Source organism: Phallusia mammillata, chromosome 4, assembly GCF_965637545.1.
Source record: "Phallusia mammillata chromosome 4, kaPhaMamm4.hap1.1, whole genome shotgun sequence".
In the NCBI taxonomy this organism is placed as follows: domain Eukaryota; kingdom Metazoa; phylum Chordata; class Ascidiacea; order Phlebobranchia; family Ascidiidae; genus Phallusia; species Phallusia mammillata.
The window spans coordinates 16,989,287-17,013,122 of NC_137255.1; the positions used below are offsets into that span (position 1 = coordinate 16,989,287).

The 23,836-nt window shown below is 39.4% G+C and overlaps 4 protein-coding genes across 4 annotated transcripts; 2 read left to right on the plus strand and 2 right to left on the minus strand.

The window, feature by feature from the left end:
* The first annotated feature begins 384 nt into the window (after positions 1-384).
* Positions 385-1,143, plus strand: LOC145223549 (pyridoxine/pyridoxamine 5'-phosphate oxidase-like). The gene has a single exon (XM_080089956.1). The coding sequence runs from the start codon at positions 385-387 to the stop codon at positions 1,141-1,143; it is 759 nt and encodes a 252-aa protein (XP_079946082.1).
* A 3,576-nt stretch (positions 1,144-4,719) lies between these two features.
* LOC145224244 (protein rolling stone-like) lies at positions 4,720-9,751 on the plus strand. Its single transcript, XM_080090701.1, has 3 exons — positions 4,720-4,888; positions 5,199-5,499; positions 8,767-9,751. The coding sequence occupies exons 1-3, from the start codon at positions 4,802-4,804 to the stop codon at positions 9,318-9,320; spliced, it is 942 nt and encodes a 313-aa protein (XP_079946827.1). The 5' UTR covers positions 4,720-4,801; the 3' UTR covers positions 9,321-9,751.
* Positions 9,752-10,163: 412 nt separating this feature from the next.
* LOC145224245 (small nuclear ribonucleoprotein-associated protein B-like) lies at positions 10,164-11,838 on the minus strand. The gene is made up of 4 exons (XM_080090702.1): positions 11,701-11,838; positions 11,480-11,542; positions 10,946-11,143; positions 10,164-10,731 (listed from the first exon to the last, which is right to left on the minus strand). The coding sequence occupies exons 1-4, from the start codon at positions 11,815-11,817 to the stop codon at positions 10,492-10,494; spliced, it is 618 nt and encodes a 205-aa protein (XP_079946828.1). The 5' UTR covers positions 11,818-11,838; the 3' UTR covers positions 10,164-10,491.
* Positions 11,839-13,444: 1,606 nt separating this feature from the next.
* LOC145223087 (dual specificity mitogen-activated protein kinase kinase 6-like) lies at positions 13,445-23,445 on the minus strand. The gene is made up of 8 exons (XM_080089406.1): positions 23,288-23,445; positions 23,125-23,180; positions 22,580-22,717; positions 22,289-22,417; positions 22,035-22,124; positions 21,708-21,852; positions 16,570-16,805; positions 13,445-15,355 (listed from the first exon to the last, which is right to left on the minus strand). Exons 1-8 carry the CDS (start codon positions 23,331-23,333, stop codon positions 15,158-15,160), a joined length of 1,038 nt encoding a protein of 345 aa, XP_079945532.1. The 5' UTR covers positions 23,334-23,445; the 3' UTR covers positions 13,445-15,157.
* Between the last annotated feature and the right edge of the window lie 391 nt (positions 23,446-23,836).

The window sequence follows — 23,836 nt, forward strand, 5'->3', positions numbered from 1 at the left end:
AAAGTATTCATTGATAGTTTTCATTTGTTCGCAGCAAATCGTGTTGGTGGTTTGAACATGTTGGACTTTTAATACAAATCGAGCATATACTAAGCGTTACTAGCGTCATATCCTTTGTCTGTTTTACAGCAAAACAGTATTTTTCAGCTCGTTTATAGAAACTGAAGGTTTGTTTGCAGAAGTAAAATTATCTTTTGTACGTAAATAGTAAAACAAATACCGACAGTACAGCGAATTGTGATTAAACGATGTGCGCAATAGCGAGATTGCACATAGATAGTCACAGAGTATGTAATATGTCAAAACGAGATTTGACGAGTGTCAATTATTGTGTTTACATTTCAGGCCGAGTAGGCTTTGTAACATTTTTTCATCTGTGCTGCGATGGGAAACGGACAAAGAAAAATGCACAAAAACTTAGGAACAGAAGCTAATTCCGCATCGAATCACAACCATGCAAATAAAGACAACGATCAATCCAAAGAACTGAAAGAAAATTCCACCAAAGCCGAAGGACCTCCAAAACATCCCAACCTTCTTACCGAGGAAGCCCTAGGCGGAAAACACCCGCTCGAAATCTTCAAGGCATGGATGATGGAGGCCTTCCAAACAGGCGAGCCTGATCCCTTTTTTATGAATCTAGCCACAGCGACATCATGCGGCAAACCCAGCGTGCGGTTAGTGGCTCTAGGTGACTCTGACGAACGCGGACTGTACTTCGCCACGGTGGATGGAACTCAAAAAGTGAAAGAAATCAAGGAGAACCCACGTGCAGCGGTTTGTTTTTATTGGTCCAAGTTGCAGCGCACCATTAGGATCGAGGGCATCGTGGAAGAGTGTGAAAACAATGAGGAACCTTTCAAGAGATGGCCTAAACCCTTCCAGGTCGGGATGCGACTTGCGGGCGCGCAGGGGAAGCCGGTGGAAGACTGGGAGAGTGCGGAAAAGAAACTTCAGGAGGAAATGGCAAAGTTTGGCGACCAGGAGGTCCCACAACCCGAGCATGTCACCACCTATGTCATTATCCCAACGTCAGTGCAATTCATGCAACTGAAGCAGACGAGTCTTTCGGATCGATTTATCTTTACAAAAAAGGACCCAGCCGATGAGGGTAGCTGGTCGTTCGATAGGGTTTATCCATGACGAAGTTTGCTTGCTTATCGTGTGCTGGCTGTCTAAGAGCTCCGTGGCAAACGATTGTTGAGCAAGATCACCCACCATTTCTTCACAAGACACACATGACCAGAAACGCACATGAAAATCATCGGTCTTAGCTTCAGATTTACGAGATATACGTAGGCCCATGGGTTGATATGATTGTTTGTGCATATTTTACTGGAATTTTCACTTGTCTTTTTCGTTCACTAACTGATAAATGGGTTGCGCGCGTCATTTATCAGTATTCGTCATTTATAATGCACTAGCGAATTTGATGATACGGCTTTTAAGGTTTTGTTTTCGTTTTAGACCAATCATTTGCGGTGTTAATGCAATTAAAACATTTGTAGGAGTAAAAAGCTAGCGAAGTTGACATACAGACTACAATAGAAACTTACTATTCTCGTTTCGTATTTAATGCCTGAAGTAACTTCGTTTATGTATACAAAAGTGCACTATACGTTTCTTCAAACGCATCTCGTTCATACACGTCACGTTACAGTTAAGAATGGATGACGCAATCAGTGTTTGTTTATTCGATCTCGCGCCTTGATTGATCCGCGTCTATCCAAAAAGTGTTCAGTTTTTCTACTGCTGTTTTCACCGTGTTTTAATGTTTTTCGCTTCGTCCATTAAATAGCTGGTTAATATAACTTCTGGAAAGTCTGCCCAAACATCAAACAATCTAGTCGGTGATTTTACATGAAGAAAAACACATTGATGATCAATATATTTTTGCCACCGTTTTCATCCTCTGCAGAAATGTTACACAATTGGCAAATAAAAAATCGTGCTGATCAAGAAAACGAAAGGGTCCTATAGTTCAACACACGATCTAATAAAATACAAAATGATGTCACAATCTGAAATGTGCACTGTACAAGATATAAATGCGAAATTGCCTCCATTTTTTAAAGTTACAAGGACTGTTTTCTTAAGTCACACAATTGAATAGTACAGTAAACGCGGAAAACATGCAATCTAAAATACTTGCGGTTGCTGTACTATGTATGGGATTGTGGAGAAATACCTGTGGTGTTGGAGAACTCAAGTTAAAATCACTTCGTAGATATGATGCCTTTGAAGCAGGCTATACGCATGCATGAAGATACTACTTCCTATCAACGGTGGTCTCAATCCGGGTTCAAATACTCTCCCCGATGTATACATGGGACGAGTCCAGGTGAGTTATCAATGCACAAATCTGAAGCGAATTTCTAGAGAGTATTAAGTTAAAGTTTTACCCAGATGTTCGTTCCTAGAATGTATGAATGTGTGCATTGCTGCAAACAAATTGGGAACCACAGCGTTATGATAGAAAAAGTTTTGTAACCATGAAGTAAATCTGATGAAAAGGGTTTCACTTGTTTCAAAGGAAAGAATCCTAAAAAAACGTTTCGCGATTCTAAAAAAATGTCAGTGAAATATAACACTTTTTTGTGAAACAATTCAAATGGTTTATTTAAATGTAAACGGATGCAAATAAAGTAACAACAACAATTAAGACAGCTAAATGCCAGTTTGTTCAAATTTCAACGAGTATTCGTATTGTACAAGAAGTGTGCATTTTGCGGTGCTTTCTAATGAGGAAATTATAAATTTGCTTGGATGGCAACGCACCTCAATTGGTACCTTTCGAATAATTGTAGTTAATGTTTTAAAGTGAGACAAAACTCGTAGACACCGCGTATTTACGGTGACGGTTTTTGCTATTGGGTCAAGAAAATTGTTTTTATTATACTTTACCTGGAAATACTTGTAGTTCGTTTGCTTTTGGGTGTGTCCTGTCACTACAAAACACCAAAATGTCCACTTATGAATAATTAATAACTGTTTTGAGTTGTCTGTATTCAGTTATTTTAGCACATATTGTTGTCCGTAAGAGCAGAAGGCAACACTGCGTGAACGTGTTCCTTTTATCGTGTCGACTTCCATACAGGAAACGAAGCCGTTTGATGGCGGATGCATTATGGGTATAATTTGCAATCGAAACCAGTTCCTGTCTGTCTTAACGTTCGCTGCTACAGACACTCTTAATAACGTATGCGCTGTATTTAATTTTGTTTGCGACGTTTACTGGTTTCGGGTTTAAAATTGTTTGTATGTTCGTGATGAAAAACGCTGAAACACACTTTAAACAAAAGCACATAAACAAGAAGAAACTTACATTGTCTTTTATCACTATTATCGAAACCAATAAAAGGTTGAAACCGCTCTTAACGAATGATTTAGGGAAAAACGTGGTACGCCATTCTACTATACGAAACTGGAGCTGCTGGATTTTCCGAAAGGTCGGAAAAGAGACTGGAGGCGCTCATCCGTTGTTTTCGCATTCCTTACTTGCGTAGAGTTCACCGCCCGGCGTTACGAGTTATTTTGGGGCATGAAACCAATTTTGTGAAACGCACTTGCGGGCTTCAAAGCTAAACGAGATTTGATTCCAGCGCCCAGCTGTCGTATCACGCATTTACGTCGACGTCGAACACTTTAGTTTCAACCGCAAGATGCAAACGTAAACCGACGCAGGGCGCTTTTTTCTTACGCTGCCTAATGGTCCGAACTTTTGTGTCGGCGACAGAACGCGAAAAAAATTTACAGCAAAGCGTTTGTGAACAACAAGGCCAAAAAAATTGACCGAAGCCGTTGTAGCTTGAGAAAGACAAATGTAAGGCATAATAAGGAGAAGACGGGAGGATACATGTTCATAATCGTTGCTCCTGAGCCTTGTCGACTGGTGCCTGAGCTTTGTCGTGTTTAGGTTGGTGTTGCAGCAGGCTCAGCGTGAAAGTGCTTCCTGACCAAGCAAAAAAATCTGCCGGATGTTGAACGCATGAATGAAACACTATCTGGAAGCGCGTCATTTAGCGCCGACACTAGCCGGTAGGTTACTCCAGATCACACAATAAAGACAGCGTACTTGGCTTGGTGGCGTGTCAGACGGTTACCAAAGGTCACGCTGACGCAAATACGTTAGTAACAAACGAAAACGCCAGCTCGTGCTAACTTTTTTGAACTATTGAAAAACGCGACCGTTTTGAGTCATTACAGCCTGAGAAACAGGATATGCGTTTCCGAACTGCATTAAATGACCACGGCAAAATATTGTAAAACTATATAGGTTATACATAGAGAGGGAGTGGACATATGTCCTCCAGTGCGATGTATACCGATAGTTCGTTTTAGTTGAATCTGGAGTAACAGAATGAATAGCCAAAACCGTACATTGTTTTGTGAAATATTTGCAAACTTCTACCTCAAAACAACTATGTGCTGCTACCATACCAGAAAAAATAGTTATACCAGACTAATCATATGTCCTTTGCTCATGTTTTTCGATGATTTAGTTTGTTTAAATTTGCAGTTATAGAATAAACAGCCAAAACTTTATCTTGTATTGTAAAGCATTTGCCAACTTCTACCTTAAGATATCTATATGATTTTACCATAGGAGCCGGAATGGTTCCACTACAGTGAATAAGATAATGCTAAAAAGTGACAAGGAAAACCTGTAAACGCCTTTAATGAGAGCTATAGCGCGCTCAGTCGCGAAGGTAAAAATCTAAATTACACCAATTTTAAAGGTGCGCGTTGCCAATGTTGGTACAGTTATAGGTGATCTAATAGCGAGTGAAATTGTACAAACATGACATGCCAATCCCTGAAGAAGGAATGCCGATTAAAATGTTTTGGTTTCATAGACTTCCAAGTGGAGGACTTTGCACGGTCTCAGGTAAGAATTTTAGTCGCTATAATCAAGTTGTGATGTTTTGGAACTTTCAGTTTTCCCATGCATAGTTTATTCCGCACCTTAACAATGTCATTAAGCACAACTTCGCGCGCCTGAAGGCATTGTTACATTGTCAGTGGGTGGATTTGCGACAGATTCTTAATCACAGTGTCATTTCAAATGGAGTTGCTGTCATGTGGTCATAAGTACACGCATAGTCGCAAATGGTTTATTGACCAGCAGATATTGTACTGTAACTAACAATAGACGAAACCAGCTTCTATTGACTCGGTTTGTTTCGTTTTTTTTTCAGTGGAACATCGGGCAGAGGAAGTTTCTCGCATATCGGGCGCTTGTGTTCTCATATTGGACCGTTTTCCTTATTGTCGATTTCGCCACGAACCAAAATAAAGGCTCCTTCTGCCTTTATCTGTCGCACTGGAATGAGGCCCAACTTTCTCTATTTTTTGGCTTCGCGTTTTTCTGTGCGGGACGCTATGTGTGGAAGATGCGGCAAGCTAACAGCAGTTGTGTGAGCAGCAACAACGCCTCCAGTTCGTCCTTATCGACTGAAAGCGCATCAAAGTTAACGGGTGACTGCAAGGAACAGGAAGGTAAACGTTTTGTAATTTCTTCCACCTTTCAGCTGCTGCAAACAGTTTTCCTTTTATTTCAAATTGAAACGACCCGGGTTAAGTGTTGGATTATCTTTGCCAAATTACCATATAATGTGTGACGGGTAATATAAATTAGCACTAAGCAATGGCTTGTAGGTTTAATAAAATTTCCGCATCATCAGCAAAGGCCCACAATTTCCGGAAAGCAGAAACGCTTCTCATCCGTCACTCTTACTTTGTTGACATTTAGGGAGCCCACAATGGTACAAGATGAATATGTTGTAGTTGGAAAATGCGCGATATTACACAAATGCAAATTGTTTGCTGAACACACGTCCAGTAAAAGTGATCGTTAGTAGGACAACACAAGGGACATGTCCCAGTACATAGGTGCACAAAACCTACACGGTCATAAGGCAGGGATGAACTTGACACGCTTGTTTACCTGCACGTTGTTGACGTCAAGTTTTTTTTTACATTTAGTCACATTTAGGCTATAACCTTGCAGACTTTGTAGCATTGCCGAACGAAAGATGTTGTTAAATAACTTTATATTGACATCGGCACGTTTCAAGGCATTTTGGTCAAGCATGTTCTGTCCTTATACGTGTCGGTTTCCACCGGATAAAACGTTTCATGACGCATCCCACTATCTTGCACACTTGCAATATGTTTGGTGTATACACTGATCGCCTGAAAAGAATGTCAACTACTGTTTTAGATAAAATGACCGTACGTATATAAGTATCATCGCTATGAAAATATTGAATTGCATACTTTGGTAACCTTGAAGCAGTGTTATAAATGCAACCGATAAGTTAAAGTCACAAAGCTGTTGGCCACACCAAAAACTGCGCTAATGCATGAACCGAAATTGCAAACCATTAGTGTAATATAGTAGGCTAACCATAATGTCATAAGCATGTCGGACAATCATCTTACGCTATTGGTGGCGGTGGCGTCTTGTTTTTTAAGGGTATATATTTACTTATAACGCTTAGCACATAACCTATTTGCTAAGCTGGTAAACGAAACTTTTACATCCTCAAACAACATTTAGTAAATTTGGCTGCACCCAAGCAGTTTAAAGCAACAAACAGGCTGCGTGCAACGTTTGGACGGGATGCAAATCGCTTTGTTGGGAGCTTAGTAAGGAAGGAACTAATATTTTTATAAGTAGTGGTTATTCAATACGAACGAATGTCCAGGAAGTTACATAAATGTTCGCTTGTCCATCCTTTCGGTAACTTTTGGGGGAACCATGTTGACAATGGCGGCTCGTAGTTTAAATTAGTATAGCCTATAGGCAGGGTTACGATCGACATGGACCCCAAAATACGACGAACGAATAATTAAATTTTCATACGAAATGAAACAGAGTTTTTTAAACAAATCTTACTATTCACAAATCTATTGGTTTTGGTGGTTTTAACTAGCCTACTAACTCTCATATTTTCACACTGTCGGAGCAATATTACTCTTTCTCTATATAGCCTACCCACATTGCCAAAGCGCCAGTGTTTTTCTTTTTTTACCATCCCAAAGCAGCGTAAATAGCTGCAAATTTAAGGATAATACAATATAAAAAATTAAACAAAGAAAATAAAACAGATTTTCAGCACTAGTCACAACACTCTGGTCTCATATCTTGGAAGGCTACAGAAACATCTGGCTTATTCGACAGCAAGAGTTCGTTTTAACAAATCAAAACCCTGTAATGACACTTAAAAGCTAAAAAACGAACATTAGTTACATGACAATTTGCCCGTCAGGCCAATTTTAGATGACTAGAGTTCCAAAGGCAACAGAGTGTTTGTGTTAACAGCCTTTTCTGTTTGTCATAAAGATCGGTTTACGGGTAGGCTAGTGAAGTCTCGTATCAAAATTTTTGTTAGCCTCTCATTAGCCTATATGCGTTTCGAAATCGTGCATAATCAAGGGATCATTATTACGTTACGCACATCCACACAGATCCGGCCAGCAGTTTGCCAATAGTACCATTATAGCAGCATGCAAAGACACTCATCACGTTTCCTGCATGGCCCGGATCCTATTTCACGTAACAAGGATGTTTCAAGCCCAAACGTGTAATAAGTTATATTGTAGTTAAACGCAGGAGCAGGGAAAGGTAGGATATCCTATGTTGACACGTAAAATCAGGAAGTGACAACATGGCGGCCGTTAGATGACCGGTAGAAAATGCATATTAAAATCGTGTCACAAAAAACTGACTCCAACTCCATTAATTCGCTAGATCAGTTAGCCATGGCAATCCTACGTCGTTGGCTTATATTGCTATGAGAACATGGGTGGCAAACTGTCAAATTATAGGTAGGCTATACACAAGACAGGGTCTTAGCCTAAATAGTAGCTCAAATAAAAACCAAACTGCCAGAGATGTTTCGACAAAAACAATTGGCAAAACATTATATTTTCACTGATGATGACAATTCTTTTTGTCGAAACGTCTGTTTAATAAAATGGGGTTTAATACGCTTATTTTACATCGCTAGCAATTTGGTTTTTAACTAGAAGGGTGGCTTAGCACATATTGCCCTTGCATATACACTGTGGGTCCCCACACATGCAAAGTTGAAAATAATGCAATTCAAGAGATAACCATGAGAAAGTCGGGTGTTGTAAGGTAAAACACAGTGATCGGCACTGGGCTTAAATAATAATACTATGTAGAATACAAACTATAAAATTAGATTCACCCCAGATATTGTTTGAAGTATGTCCTATTAAACGTTTTAAAAAACTGACCCATTTTAGGGGGCTAGTAGGGCAACTAATTGGGTTCGACACACAAACTAAAAAATATATAAAAACCGCAATGACTCAATCAATAGTACTGCAAAATTTCAACCCAATCCGCCAAACTTCCGGGTAAAAATACCCATTTTAGGGGGCTAGCGGGGTAAATACTGGGGTTATCAACAAAAACAAAGTGGGATGCACATCTACATAACTATATCTACCATCTGTGTAAATTTCAGCCAAATCCATCAAACATTTGATGGAAAAACGAGTCGGACAAACTTTGGGAAGAAAAAAAAAGAAAAACAATTCGAGTAAAATCAATATGTGTCCCCTTCAGGGAAGGGGACCCATAATAATGTCCAATTATAAATTTGCAAAAAGACTGTTAACCTACTTTCCGTAAGACTGTTAACCTACTTTCCGTCAGCTTTGCCCAAAGTTACATTTCGACTGCAACACTACACAACATCTTTGACAAAACGATTATATCACCTTTTTCAGTGACAGCCATTACCATGTCGGACGGGACATTGCCTGGCTCCATGCAAGTGCGGCTGCGGTGGTATCACGGCCTAACGACAATGCTTTACGTCACCTCGCTCAGTATTTCCGTGGCAGTGACGTTACTCTACTCCTTTTTCGAGATGGACAACAGCTCGGGTGACAAGCAGATGTCAGCTGGCAACTTTCACTTGCACTTCGTTAACTCATTGCTCATTCTCATCGATTTCGTTCTCAACTGTATCCCCATACGACTACTGCACTTTATTTATGTCTCGGTATTTACAGTGGCCTACTGTACTTTTCTCTTTGTGCTCCATGTAACAGGCGTGGACTCAGCATTGTACGAACTTGTGGATTGGAAAAGAAACACCAAGTGGGCTATTGCGTTCAGCATAGGCATGATATTTCTCATTGCACCAGCCACTCACACTGGCATGTACTTCCTACAACGAATAGTCCGCTTTTTTAGTTCCCGGACGAAGCGAGAGACGAGAAACGCGTCGGTTGTGGATGAAGAGAAAGAAGATTCTCCGCAGTTATTGGTTTACTGATAAAACATTATGAAGGCTCATTGGATTTCATACTACGAAATTTTGCCCCACGTAACCGCGTTTGCTTCCTACGTTTTTTGTAAGGACGCAGTTTTGGGGGCATTTAAAATTTCCAAGCCGGCTCCCAACTGTGTCGTTTTGCAAAATCTGAGTTACGTTTTCTTGATTTTGTTGCCCAAAACGAATTCCGCAATTTTACCAACCAAGAATTGTTGTTTGATTACAATTTGGTTAACAGTTGTTGATAATTGAGCGCCTTAAAATGGTTTGTTGCAGCCTTTTCTCATTTACCTGTCCTAATTGACTTGTGGGTCTGTTATTCGTTGAAAATTATTTAATTTGCCGATTGTATTTTTTTATTTTATTTGTGCCCTTAAAAACTCGGCGTCATTGTTAATTTATGTTGCAATACATTATTATACCGGATCACATTTGGAGGGCGTTTTTGTTACTGCATTTTTCGGTCCCCGCCTTGCTTGGCCTAGCACAGAAGATTTCGCACTAGAATTTGGCGCTGTTTTAGGCATATTTGGGACATTATAACGTGATGATAAGTTAGTTGCCTCTTTTTTCAATTTATGCAGTTCGCACCTTCGAAAAGAAAAGATCGTTTGCGTGATAACGCTAGGCACTTTTAGAAGTTTTACTGAGTGAATTACAGTTCGATCAACAATGAGCATATAGTACTGCGCAACAGACCTACAGATACTTGATACCGATAAAGTACTCAACTTGTTCTATTCCTGTAGATATATTGGTAACAAACTTACCCCCAAAAGGCTGGTCCATTAGTTGTTAATTCTCTCAAATACTCACTATCAGCGATACACAAAACACAACTGATCAATGGGTTCAATTCTTTCAGAAGATAGAGATGCAGCTGTACAAACAAAGTTTATTTCAAAATTGAATTTCACGATTTCCGTGATAGTGTCTTTCCGGCCAGATATATCACAGCAGAAAAGTAATCAATGTAGCAACATTGGCAGCCTATCAAAAAAGGAACATTGCCAATTTAACCATTTCTCTACCCAGCAAGTAGTAGATGGTTTTTGTAAGGGTACTGAAAAAGCCCTTGAAATTTAAACTTTGGCATAGAAGCCAAAGTGCAGTTGCTACAATGAAATAATTGCCATTGATACATTGGCCCAAAAGCCTTTCTGGTTGCAAATTAGTAGCCAAATCCACGGCCATAGCCGCCACGACCCATTCCTGGAGGTGGGGGATGCATTCCTGGTGGAGGACCAAACCCTCCTCTTTGTGGGGCCATACTTCCAGGGGCTGGACCTCCAACACCATGCATGGGTCCCTGTAAACCTGGTGTTGGACCACCTGGACCACCCATACCACGTCCAGCTGCCCTGCCTTGCCCCGGACCTCGACTGGGAATGCCAGGAACCCCCATGCCTTTCTGCATGTATAAACAAAACGGATTGTTATTGTCATTCAACGAAACGTAAATAAACTTTCAATACAGTTACACTACTGCTATTAACAACATAATTGGGCCTATTAAAAACAAACATTTTTTAAGCAAAAAAACATCTAAAAAAGTCAAAATATCATGTTATTTAATGCACTGTGCACAAATTAAAATTTAAAAAATAATAAAACAATTTGCTTACTCCTGAAGGTGGTGGGCCTTCTACTGACATTGAAACCAGATGCTCTCCTCTGAGTAAAACAAGACCTAATGTTCGCTTTTCTTCACGGTCTGCAGTTCCCTTTTTTGGGCGAATACGACGAAATTCATCACAATCGACAAGAATCAAATTCATGTGCTTGTCAAATGCTTTAAATGTTCCAATAAAAGTTCTTCCATCCTGATAACACGAAAAATGTTTTCTAAGACCAAAATACAACCTTGTCTTTTAAAAAGGATGTTTGCAACTATACTTAGAACTGTATATTTAAAAACATTACTTTAGCTAATTAGAGAGAAAAACCATCTACTTATTTTATACATCATTGGCAGTATTACACAGGTATGATAGCTTAACATAAATCATTTTAATATCATGTACATTTATTGGCAAAAAAGCAAATGGGATGTTGATCGAAACAAATCCTTACAGCAGAACAAGGGGCATGTTAAGCTCTTTAACATATTTGTATCTCAAGTCTTAACCATTATTGTGTGCAATTTTTGTGAGAATCACCTGCAAGATACATCGCATGCGAAAGTTGATGTGGTTGTTTAACTTTGAACCTCCACGTGGAGCCTAAAAAACAATAAATGTGGCTCGAGCTCGATACAGTAACACAGTCAAATTTATGTCAACAATTTACAGTTTAAGATTTTTTTACAACATGTCCAAACCAAAATACAGCAGTAAACCTGCCCAAACGTTATCTCAAAATAACATATATTTGATCTTACCATTTTGTTGAAATATTGGGAAAAACTGGTAACAAAAGCAAACCAGTAAAAAACATGAACTGCTTGGAGCTGATCTGCAACAAAATTTTTGTGAAAACAAGCGTGATATTTTGACATAACCGACGGAGCATGTGTAAGTCCGTAGGTATAAAAACACGGTAAAATAAATACTATACATGTAGATAGTAAAACATTTTTTGCAACATTTTGGTTTGCATAAACATTTAAAGTTTTTACTGGATTAAAATTGCTTCATAATGATTAAACTAGTGTTAAAATTTATACTGTACTACTTAGGTTACGTGAAAGTAAGAAATCTAAACCGGCGCGCATTGTTACATACGTTCACACCGATTGGGCGGCAGTTGTACAAAAACTGATAATTAGTCCAGGGAGTCGAACCGGAACTGAACCCGAACCCGCGAACCGGTTTGAGCGGTTAATTTCATTAAACCCGAACCGAACCCGAACCGCTAATTACGATTTTCTGAAAACCCGAACCGGAGTTGAACCGCATATTTTGTTGGGCGTTGGACCCGAACCGGAACCGAACCAGTAAAAAATGCAGTTTGTTTTAAATTTTGTGATTTTGTTCAAAACAGCGCACTGAAGAATACGCGATAGGCTATAACACTTATAGGGCGTGTCAAAAATAACAGTGTACGGGCAAAATTATTTTGGAGTTTGTTAAGGTCAGGTAGATGATGGGTAGAATTAAATTAAAATGAATAAAAATTTAAACCGGTTTAAAAACCGCAAACCGGTTCGGACCTGATAATTTGCCCAAACCGGAACAAAACCCGAACCCGAAAATATATATTTTTAAAAACCCGAACCGAACCCGAACCCCTAAAAACAAAACCAAGTGAACCCGAACCGAACCTGAACCCATATGACAAGCGGTTCGACTCCCTGAATTAGTCAATGTCAAATAAAAAAAATCTGGACAAAATTTCTGGACTGCGACTAAGAAATTCAACTCAATAAATAAAATCCGTTGGCAAATAAGTTATTTTGTTCGTCCCTGACATAGGATGCTGCGTGGCATTTACCAAAATAAAAACGGTATGACAAGAATGGTGGGCTACTCCAACCTATTAAGAAGTCAACTTTAAACAAGATCTTTTAAAGCAGATACAACACAGGGCAATGATAGTTGTTTAGCTAAGTCAATCATTATTCAACCAATTAAACTGATTGATTAAATAAGGGATTTCCCGCCACCATATTAAAGTGCACTGTTGTAGGTCTACTTATCTACACATAATTCGAGACTAAAGCATGACTACTAATATTTAAGTAAATAAAAACTGAGAATATGCACACCTCATTCATATCTACAATCAAGAAAAAAATGTACTGAAACGTTAAACGCAACCATCCCATATATTTGTTTTTATTACCAACAATGCAAAGAAAGAGAACCTATTCTGATTACAACAACATTAATAAATTGCCCTACTGCTGTCCCCTACTATCATACTGAGCGCTTCTTGCGCTATATAAAGGCATCAGCCTTTAGCCTAATATAAAAATCTCATCATAAACTCTATTAAACACCAGCCTAAAATTTCTCTCGTATCAGCCCAAAAAAACTTGTTTTTCCGTTCAAGTTAACAGAATAAAAATCTTTGTTTATCAGCACCAGTGCCTGAAACATGACATTATCCCTCGCCCTAATGCTTTCAGCAATTACTCAACAATCAATAGGCTTTCCAGCTTATTTTCAAAAAGAAAAACAAACTTGACAATTTTCTAAAACTGTATTTCGAGTAACGAAAGCAATTGCCATGAACAAATCTCGCCGGCGCGAGATGAAAAAAGGCACAAAACGGTCACTTGAAATACAGCGATAACCGCATAATCAGACAAAACGAGCCCAAAATCAAAAACAGCCTATAACGTGTATCGTATTTTCAGGAAGTTCGTCGTATAAATATTGACAAATAATACCAAACAGTTGTTAATTTTCACCTAAATTTAGATTTGCCCCATAAATATTGGATCAAGTAAGTAAAAATGCGCCAAAACAGTAGAACTCATACAAAAAAACTTTGAGCAAACACATAAGTGGAAACTGCCTCAAAATTTTTCTAGCATTATGTAATAAATCATAGCCACAAAATCGTCAAAACGACACAGGTTGATGCAATAAAAACAAGGTGTTGTGAAAAGAGAAAGAAAGCGTAAAAATCTACAGTAACGCGCATTTATGGCGACATGTGTTTTTTGTCACGAAGTTTTTAGGGTTCTAACAATAAAAATCACACTGACTTTCAAAAAATACAAATTTAACACTTTATAATACTCCTATTCGTTTCGTCTACTTTGTCAGGCATTGTTTTAAAAAACAAAAAACGCGATTAGATGTATGAGAGCAGATCAATCAAATGTGGAAAATTATTCAATCCGTTTCAAAGCAATGTAATTAAAATTCAAACGCACAAATACTATAAACATATTTTTATTCCCCTTTGTTAAGGCATTTAGTGTGCATAATTGTGTTTGCCACATGCCTACATGATTAACGGCGGAACATAGTTTGACAGACTTTCGCAGGCAAAGTTTTTTCGCTGAACATGATCGAGGTACAGAAGAACAATTTGGCCACGTGGTGGCAATCACACCACAGCTCTGTCGCATTTAAATGAGTGCTAAAATCCAATGGGGGATATGTCATAAGCAACACGATGGCAATTACGTTAGGGTAATGGTGGCGAGGAAGGACTGGTTTTTGACACCAACCCGGACGCACGCGGTTGACAGATCGGCATAAGGAATACGACTGGCGACCACAAAGCAAACAGGCGAGAGAAAAACGAAAAAGGAAGTTAAGCGGGGCGTGACGGCCCGTTGAGACGTTGGGCGATGCAGGCTGAAAGGGATCGAGTCCGGATTTTGCTAAATGGATCGCAATTATAAGGACCTACACAATATATGAAACGGGATGTTAGGACTGCTGAGGCCACAAAATTTTGCCAAAACTTGAACACAGATATGAGGCGAGGCTGCTGGAATAAAACGGCATTAAAATGGGGAACGGCCTGCTGATTGTCAATAGGACAAAACGTAAAAAACATAATAGCCTAACCATAGTGAGAACACCCTAAACCTCCTCAGAAAGGATGTAACATTTGTTCATTCAGGGCAAAGGATTGCCGTCTTTAAAACAGCACAAGTTGTTAATAAGTCGGCAAAGTCGCAAATCATGAAGCAAAACCGCGAAGGCGAAATAAGCTCTTAATGTTAAACAGCTTCGTGCGAGTAAAGAATTTGTGTTTTCGACATATTTCGTCGCGATTATGTAAAGATATCAAATCGACAAATGTCACTCGAACAAACACAAACGGTAAAAAGAACGAACTATTACTCTTGGGCAGAAACGACTGGCTTTTCAGGGACCATAGCAAAATGCATTGTTTTAACTGTTTGTCCCGTAATTAGGGCTTAAGTCTCCTCATTCGAGAATAAGACTTATAAAGGATGCAATGTTGAGTCTGTTCTCGCGCAAGTGCGACTGTATGAAGGGGTGCTCCTCAAGATCGCGGTAATTGGGACGTTGCGCTGGATCCTTGTTAAGGCAACAGCGACAGAAGTTGTGTAGTTCGGGCGAAAATGCGTTGTCCGGGAGCGACGGTGAAGGATCTTCAACCACCTAAAAACAGGATGCTTCATTACGAAAATCGCTGTTTCAAACCGAAGGCTTTTAACCGGAAGTAACTTAGAGGTAAATCTGACATGATTTTAGAGCAAACTTTACCATTGTCCAACTTTTTTGGCATGCTGAATTTGTGCAGTGAAGAACGGGGAATTTTATCACAATGCAATGGGGTCAAAGGAGAGAAATATCGATATATGGTTGTAGACTAATAGTTTTAAATGTATACTAATAAAGTTGTATGTATTAAGTATAAAATTATTCAAGCCAATGAATATACGAGTAAAGAGGCCAAGCTGTGATCAAAATGAGCAACGAAAACAAGTAATTAAAATAAGTAAACTCGGGACCATCATAAATTGGGCCGATCTATTCAGCTACGTATTGTTTAAAACAACAAAGGAACTAAAAGCAAAATCGCTATGGGCGTTACTTATATCGCGCGTATGAGTCGACGGGAATTTAAATCCTGCAAGAACACAGAAGTTTGGTATCCTACATCATGCCGAATTACCGGTTGTGGACGGATATCGGTTAGTTTCATGTCCGTTGTGGTATCTTATGCGTCGCCCAAATTACATGGATATAGACCCTTTAAAGTGCATAAGATACAAGTACCAAAATACTTGCTAAACACACAATTTTCAAAAGCTTTCACCAAAACCCATTTAAATGTTACCACACAGGGCTTTGTAACTTTCCAAGGTGTCGTTATAGCAAAGGTAAAGGCAACGCAAGGTTACACCCACTTTCACTAACCGGGTCTTGGTGTATTACGTTGAAAGTTTGAAACTATTATGTTTGTAGCTTTATCGATAAATATTGTAAACGATTATGAAACTTTACCTTTTCACGAATTAGCCAACACTGTCGTTAGCTTAACACCCGATCTCGTACCTCCTGTTTTCTACTTTGTATACCTCTAGCCAGGGTTTTTTTAAGGTTTGGTTTGGGTGACCGCTAAGTAGTTTTAAGAGACCGCAAGTGTTTCATTTAAATACCAAAAATAGCCATATTTGCTTAAACGAATTATTTATTAGGCTACTGGCAAATTTTGGGAAACCGCTGGAGAAATTTGGGGGACCGTTTCGGTCCCCCAAAACACCTTAAAAAAACACTGCCCCTAGCCTAGGGGCTACATTCGCCCCTGTTAAGAGCCACTGGCCTAAAACCCTTCTAACGACCACTGCACTAATCTCAAGATCACTAACCTGTTTTAACTGCTGAAAGGGATTCTTCCAGGTATCGTAGGGGAAGTCCCCGGTTGCAACTTCGATCATGGTGATGCCGAGGCTCCAGACGTCACTCTTCACATCGTAACCCTGCTTGTTCTTGGCAGGGTCGATACGCTCAGGGGCCATATATGGTTTGCAGCCGGCGTCGATCGTTTTGGCCAGGGAGTCGACAAGCTGTCCGCTAATGCCGAAGTCGCACAGTTTCACTTGCCCTGCGTCAATAAAAAGATAGATTTTAAAACAACGTGTACAGTTTAAAAACAACCCATCGTTTACAGGGTAAATATAAGTAAGCAAAGTTTTGCGAGAAGTAGAGCATTAAGGCGTCAAAGAAATTGGGAGTTAAACAGAATCTTTAAAATCAAACGGAGAGAAACTCTTTAAAAATCATGGTCGAAAACTTGTGTCCTAAAGGTTTAACCAATGCCTTGCTCGCTTGTTTTTGATTTATTCTTGCCTGTTTGATTAGTGAAAAAAATATTTTCGCTTGTAAATCAACTCTATTACCAGCTGTGTTATCAAATATGGTCGGTTGTTATCATAATCTGCAAGAAAGGGGTTTGCGCAAAAAAGTCTGCAATTGCAATCATTTATTCCAGTGACTTTTCCTGCAACAAACACTGATGACTCAGCACACGGAGGCACATGTGTGACGTCGGAGCATGCTAAGTCACAGAGAGACTTGCAAATATGGAAGTTGAAGAGGTCGACTTAGCAATGCCGCCTCCAACAATGCAACCGCAGGCAAAGAAATAACAGAACAGGAGCTTGGCTGACACAAGGATAAATAACCTTAGATGTGTTAACCTGGTAACGTAGTTTTTCCTTCCAAATCAAAAGCTTATCGCAACAAAATGGCCTATGGTTGCTGTCAGTGCCAAAATTGCAGTTGTTTCAAATTTAATGCTTGAACCCGAAAGTGCTAGGGTAAATCCGATCCACACCTAACGGAAGCCCGAAAACTGTTTACCAAATAAACCAAAAACGCAATGACATGTACGTGCGAAACAATCTAATCCACATCTGGCTTGTTCGTGCAAAAAACGTAAAAATATAATATATACGAAGCAATGTTGACATTCAGGCCCATATTAGGCCCATTCTTTTCTAAAATCAAAGCCCGAGACAAGCCCATAGTTAAGCCGAAAAGCCCTGACTTATAATTCTGGTTTATATATGGATTAAGTTCAAACGTGTGATAAAGGCTACAGTTCATTTTATTCGAAGGATGAAGCACAAAAGTAAACTCCTTAAAAAATTTAAACTTTAAATGTGTGTAGGGAATTTCCCCGGGCTCGTTGCAGAAAATTTAACCGAACAGGTCATATGCATCAAAACCACCCAACGGTTCTCCTTTTGTTGTGAGTTTTGTTGCAAACAATAAAGGCAGCTGAGTCGGAGGAAAGTCCCGAAAGCTGACCGTTGGTACAACGAGATCAAATCTCCCCCAACGAAGGACAATAGTGGCGTAACCAAACACATCCAGTGACAGTAATTGTCCATTTGATGACAGACTACAGAGCGAGGTATCACATGGGTTTTATACTATAGGCTGGCTGTATCTTTTTTGGAAACAACCATATTTGGTTTGGGGCTGAATAATTAAACAATAAAAACACTGCAGCTGGGACTTTACATTGTACTTTCCTTTTCTGCCTCGCAAAGCTAAATGAATACAAGCACTGTTGGACTTCATCAGAGCTAATCTAAATGCCACAGCAAGAATTTCGAATATTCGATAGACGACACCCTTGTCCGTATCCGTCGCGGAATGCGGCTAACTACAAAAACAGTATCGAACAATTTGCGTCAGAAGTCTTCGGAAGAGTCACAAGGGCATGAAAGCACGAACAGACAGACAGAGGAGCTCAATTCAAACAAAAGCGCATCGGGGGAGCCCGGCGGCGGTGAGCAGTTTTCGTCGTCAATGCCGGTTTGTTTGTCGTCGAAAGGTCGAACCGACAGGCAAAGCACTGTCCGGGCGCGGGGCGTGACATTTTCATGCATCCGCACATTCTCTTTGCGCCTCTGTTCGCCACGGAACCGAAAATAGATGCGTCGCCCACAACTGCTCAGCAACAAAGCGCGTGTATGTGAGCCACAAGCACCCCATTCATACGTCACACACCGCAACATTGTGACGCGCGTCGCGGTTGCACGCGGGCAACATCATTGCGTTTTGCCAACCATCCTGTGGACGAAGCATCTCGCCTCCGGTTGTCACGTGACTTCCGGGACACCAAAACGAGGTCAATTTGTAACAGGATCGCGGTTTAATCTCCGAAGTCGAGAGAACTAAAACCGCGCGTTCGTTGAATCAAAGCCGGCTTTGGCTGCTGTGGGTTTTGGTGTAGGGCACAGGACAATAGGCGATTTACTGAGGCGCTTAATTATCAGCGCGATTGTTGGCCAACGGCAGGATTAGCGTAGACGCGTCGTCTGGCGAAATATTAAGCCTACTGTTCCCTTCATTCGATCACGCATGACTGAGACAAACAACGATTCATCGCGCGTTTTGGGTTTAACTTTGTGTGTTGCCAACAGCGATGAAAAACAATCGCACGTTCGGTTTTGTTTGCTGCGACTAAGGAATATCAAAAATACACCAGCGTTACAAAATCTACATGGTACTATATATTTTGGTTTTTCTCCGTTCAGTCAAACTACCAAAACAAAGCGGCGCGAGTCCCGGCACAAAATCCTAAACATAAATAGACAGTTTTGTTTAACGGAAAGAACCCACAAAGTACAAAGGGAAACCTAAAAACAAGAACACAGAAAAGTTAAGCACCCTATTTCACCACAATACAAACTGTTATAACTCTGACTCACCTAATTGTTTGCCTAGAAACACAGGGACGAGGGGATAAACGTATCTCGTCGTGGCAGGCGTCTGTGTAAACTGATAGCTTGTTTTGGTAATGATAGACCAAGCATTTTGAGCTAGAAGCTGTTTACGTTGGCAGCGAAGCGAGAAAGGCGAAATAAAACCCCGTTCTTTGTCGTTAAGGTAAAGGTGCGGTTTTGCAAAGGCACGGTGCTAAGCCTTGCTGTCGGAGAAACCTAATAACAGAACAAGCTCGGGGTCGGAACTAATCGGCGCCAGTCTGTAGGAGGTGGTCGACAAAAACTTTAACTACTCTGTTTACAGTGATACCCCGACGTTCGGTATTGCAAGGCGCGATTGTAATAAACATACACTGTCACGGGTGCTTGCATGGGAAAAAGTTGAACCCATCCACATGTAATCATCAAATACCAAGCACAACCGAACGCCAAAATAATTGCAATTATAGATCAATCCCGAAACATACCGTACGTCAAAACGCCCGACAGGATGCTTTTCCAATTCGAAATTAAAATTCTAAATAAATCAAAACATTGCATCAAGTGTTTGAAGATGCCTGATTGCCTTGCACATAGGGTTTAAATGTGACATTTCTGCTGGGTGCAATACAGTCGCCGGGACATAGGCCTATGTCTGCCTTTTAGATTCAAGGAATAGTGCTAAGGAAGCAGAACAGCATGCTTAGGTGTGGGTTTGATGAATGCAGAACGTAACAAAACAGCATGACCATGCTTTCAGGGAAATCGAAACCCACCGCCAGTGGTGTTGAATCGCATTCCACTTTCTTGGTGCAATATAACCTCAAGGGCCTCAGAAACGAAGCAAGAGATATTTAAAGTCGAATTTCTTTGCAGCAACGTATTGGGAATTTCCATATCATTATCATTGAAACTTATCAAGGTCACAAAACTTTTGTTTGACACTTTTACTCAAAACAATAAGGGTCATTCGGGTTCATTGCGAGTATGTACCAAAATGATGATTTTAATGACAAAGGGTGGTTAGAATACATTTTTCACTTTAAACAAAGGGTATCCTTTTCATCGCAGACTGTACATAACAAAGGTACCCAAACAAGTGATCACTATAGACTTTAATACAAACGACACAAGGATGTGGGAGCACGTGCTTCCGAGTGACACGTGATAGACTCGCCACATTCCTTGCATTCCAATCCACGCCACTGGGCGTCACTGGCATAGCGACGACGTGTATTTAAGCCCATATTTTGATTTTGATATTTCAGCGAGGAATGGACCATGAAATGCTGTGTGGGCTCAATGGACTTCATAATTATAAAAGCCGTCCGTTTAAATGCAATTCGGAATATAAGGTGCTTGCAAAGAAGAGTTAAATGCCCAGCTTTTGAAACAAATGTTAGATTAGTCCTGCATTGAAAAGGGTCCGGTACTCAATGTGACCTTTGGATTCTGGGAACAGGATTCAAGCGAAATTGCAACAAAAAACAGACATCACAAAAAAATTATCTTACAGGCAAATACTGAAAAAAACAAAACAATTACCACTAAATAATATATGCATAAGACAGTGCTAGCTATACAATTGCAGCAATTGTTGTTGTCCAATGTGCAGTGCTTGGGGAATATGTGATTGTCTTGTGCGTTTATATACTCTGACCAAAGCACCACACATTCTTCTGAACGATTTGCATGTATACCAAAACAACAGGAACACTCACAATTGATGTTATGAAACATAAATTATACAAGTATATGCAAGCAAATAAGTCCAAGTTGTTTACTATAAGCTGGAAGTTTGCTTAACAAATCATTACCACCCCCTCACTTAGGCTTTAAGAAGTTTCAAATAATAAACATACAACATCAACTAAATGGTGCCTGGGAGGGCTGCACCTGTTGACAAATTTTCCTATCACCTTGATAGGAGAAAGGGTGTTTACAACATAAGATTTATCAGTCTTGTGCCTATCATTTCAACCTAGGCCTTCTATGGCTTTGTTTGCTTAAAAACACAAAGGTAACCTGATGCTTATGGTTTCCTCAAGTCGGCTCCCCTATTCTGAACTGTCACATACTTGTGTAAATAATCATATTCAGATGGACCAACATTCTGTACATGACTGGGCTGTTATGTAATTCTAAAATAACAGTGTCTGGTTTATTCAATCAATTGATTTTGAGACAAAAATGTGGCGAAAACCCAAAATAATTTGTTGCCAATAGAGTTTTTGTCCGTATTGGTTTCGAAAGTTACATAATTTAAAAAAATTAAAAAGTTGACTCACCTTCTTTGTTGAGTAAAACATTTGATGGTTTCACATCCCGATGAATCACATGCAAGGTTTCTTGCAGATACCGAAGTGCCTTGACAATAGATACAGCAATAAGGCCCAGTACATCTTCACCAATAGTAAGACCGCGATCTTTGACCTTAAAAGTGAAAGGGTTAGTTTCCTGTTCTATAATATTTAAGCCAAAGAAATAACATTTACAATGTGACACATAAACACACATGGTGTTACAATTTTCCACATACAATTTATAACAGTTTTATTAAAAGCAGGTAAATTTTTCAAATTCTATGTGTCTAAATTCTATGGCCCATTCGATACCTTTTTATAGAACTGATCAAGAGATGTATCCATGACCTCCATACATATCCATACATCTCCTTGACGAAACAATGCCCCATAGAATGTTACCTAAAATGTTGTAGCATTTATGGCATGTGAATAACCAAAATTAGGCAAAAAATTGATCGTTGCGTGAAATATTATTTACCATAATTGGGTAAAAGCATTTGAGGCACATTTTAAGACATGTGAATAATACAACTGAACAGGTTTATCACTACAGTGACACTTACAGTATATTCACAATCAACTGAACGCATAGCGACATCCAAATCCATAAGCAGGCGCTTTTGTTCTTGGGAATTTAATGTAGCCCTTATTCTTTTCACTGCCATTATGTTGTCAGAAGTCTTGTGCTTCATCTGTAATCATAAATTTGTTTTCCATTTGCATTGGCAATTCCATAAATTACCCTATACGACACAAAGTCCACAAAATGGAAAGATTCCTCCTCACAAAACAAACATTCTGCTAACAAAATCAATTTTCTTTCTAGCAAACATTCATGAAGTAGCTCAACTGACCTTTTCTACAACACCATATGCACCTCTTCCCAGCTCTTCAATAACAGTAAGATCATCAGCTCTAATGTCAACATCGTTACCACCTATATGCATTCGTGAGTGAGGCTTTTGTGGAACCTTGGAAGAAGGCTGCGGCTGCTGTAATGCAAATAAATAATATTCACAATAAGGTTGTTGATTCACTGAGAAAGATACACAATGCACAAAAGGACTTGAACAACCTCCTGATATACTCTGTTAGTTAAAGCATAAGTAAGTATTTCAGGTAAATTACAATTAAAACCAGTGGTGGGTTTGAAATTTTTTGTTAGTCGGTTCTATCACAAAAGTCATATTTTCCAGCTGGTTCTGTCACAAAAAGTTCATTGACAGTAACCAGTAATGTTAAACGGTTTGCTGATCTCATAAAATTTTGTGAGACGGTTCTATAGAACCGGTGCAAACCGGCTGAATCCCACCACTGATTAAAACATGTTTTACAGCACAATTTTTAGCTATTTTTGCAGATAAACGAATTAAATTATTTGCTACATTCTAAATTGTACCTGAACTGGGTCTGGCATTTTTATTGGAAATTTCACTCCTCTTAGTCTTCTTCGCCCTAATTATAAAGTCAGTGTTACAACAGCAAAAAATACAAATCATGCTAAAATTTATCTCATAAAAAAATTTGCATCTAGTTATATACAACAGACACATACAACTTACCCCCAGAACTTGGTCTGCTTGCTCCATTACTGGAGCCTTCCATCATTTCGAAATCAAACCAAATGTGCGGTGAAGCTTTATTATAGTTAAGATTATGTTACTTTCATCTAAGTTATGTAAGCCAAATGCAACTGTCACTAAAAATAAAATATTTAATTTGCAACAAAATAAAGTATCTTATTTTAGGTATTAATTCAAAATTTATCATTGTGTCTTGTTCATTGCTAGTTGCTACAAACTTCTGCCAGCGGAACAAACACAATTTAACAAATGTGATTTAAAATAATGCAAATGCAAAGGAATTTTATCTATATCATAAGTTTAAATAACAAAATTTTCTTAATGGTGATTAAAAAAGCAGACAAGGGCTCACCCTTTTAGGCAGACAATTAAACAAGTATTTAAACTGCTCTGCCAATTACAGTCAGATATTGACTGGTACCTCACATTTAGGCACCAGTACAACAATACAACAAGCAGACAGGTGCCCTTGCCCAAGCTTTTAAATAAGTAAGATGTCAAAAGAGCAGTACAACACAACACAGACTT

Excerpts from the sequence above, each read along its gene's own strand:
- LOC145223549 (XM_080089956.1), top strand. The coding sequence starts at position 385 with ATGGGAAACGGACAAAGAAAAATGCACAAAAACTTAGGAACAGAAGCT.
- LOC145224244 (XM_080090701.1), top strand. The coding sequence starts at position 4,802 with ATGACATGCCAATCCCTGAAGAAGGAATGCCGATTAAAATGTTTTGGT. Across the intron at positions 4,889-5,198 it reads AGGACTTTGCACGGTCTCAG|TGGAACATCGGGCAGAGGAA; the intron begins GTAAGAATTTTA and ends TTTTTTTTTCAG. Across the intron at positions 5,500-8,766 it reads TGACTGCAAGGAACAGGAAG|TGACAGCCATTACCATGTCG; the intron begins GTAAACGTTTTG and ends CACCTTTTTCAG.
- LOC145224245 (XM_080090702.1), bottom strand. The coding sequence starts at position 11,817 with ATGTCAAAATATCACGCTTGTTTTCACAAAAATTTTGTTGCAGATCAG. Across the intron at positions 11,144-11,479 it reads GCATGCGATGTATCTTGCAG|GATGGAAGAACTTTTATTGG; the intron begins GTGATTCTCACA and ends TCGTGTTATCAG. Across the intron at positions 10,732-10,945 it reads AAGGCCCACCACCTTCAGGA|AAAGGCATGGGGGTTCCTGG; the intron begins GTAAGCAAATTG and ends TTATACATGCAG.
- LOC145223087 (XM_080089406.1), bottom strand. The coding sequence starts at position 23,333 with ATGATGGAAGGCTCCAGTAATGGAGCAAGCAGACCAAGTTCTGGGG. Across the intron at positions 23,181-23,287 it reads AAGCAGACCAAGTTCTGGGG|GGCGAAGAAGACTAAGAGGA; the intron begins GTAAGTTGTATG and ends CTTTATAATTAG. Across the intron at positions 22,718-23,124 it reads AAATGCCAGACCCAGTTCAG|CAGCCGCAGCCTTCTTCCAA; the intron begins GTACAATTTAGA and ends TTTGCATTACAG.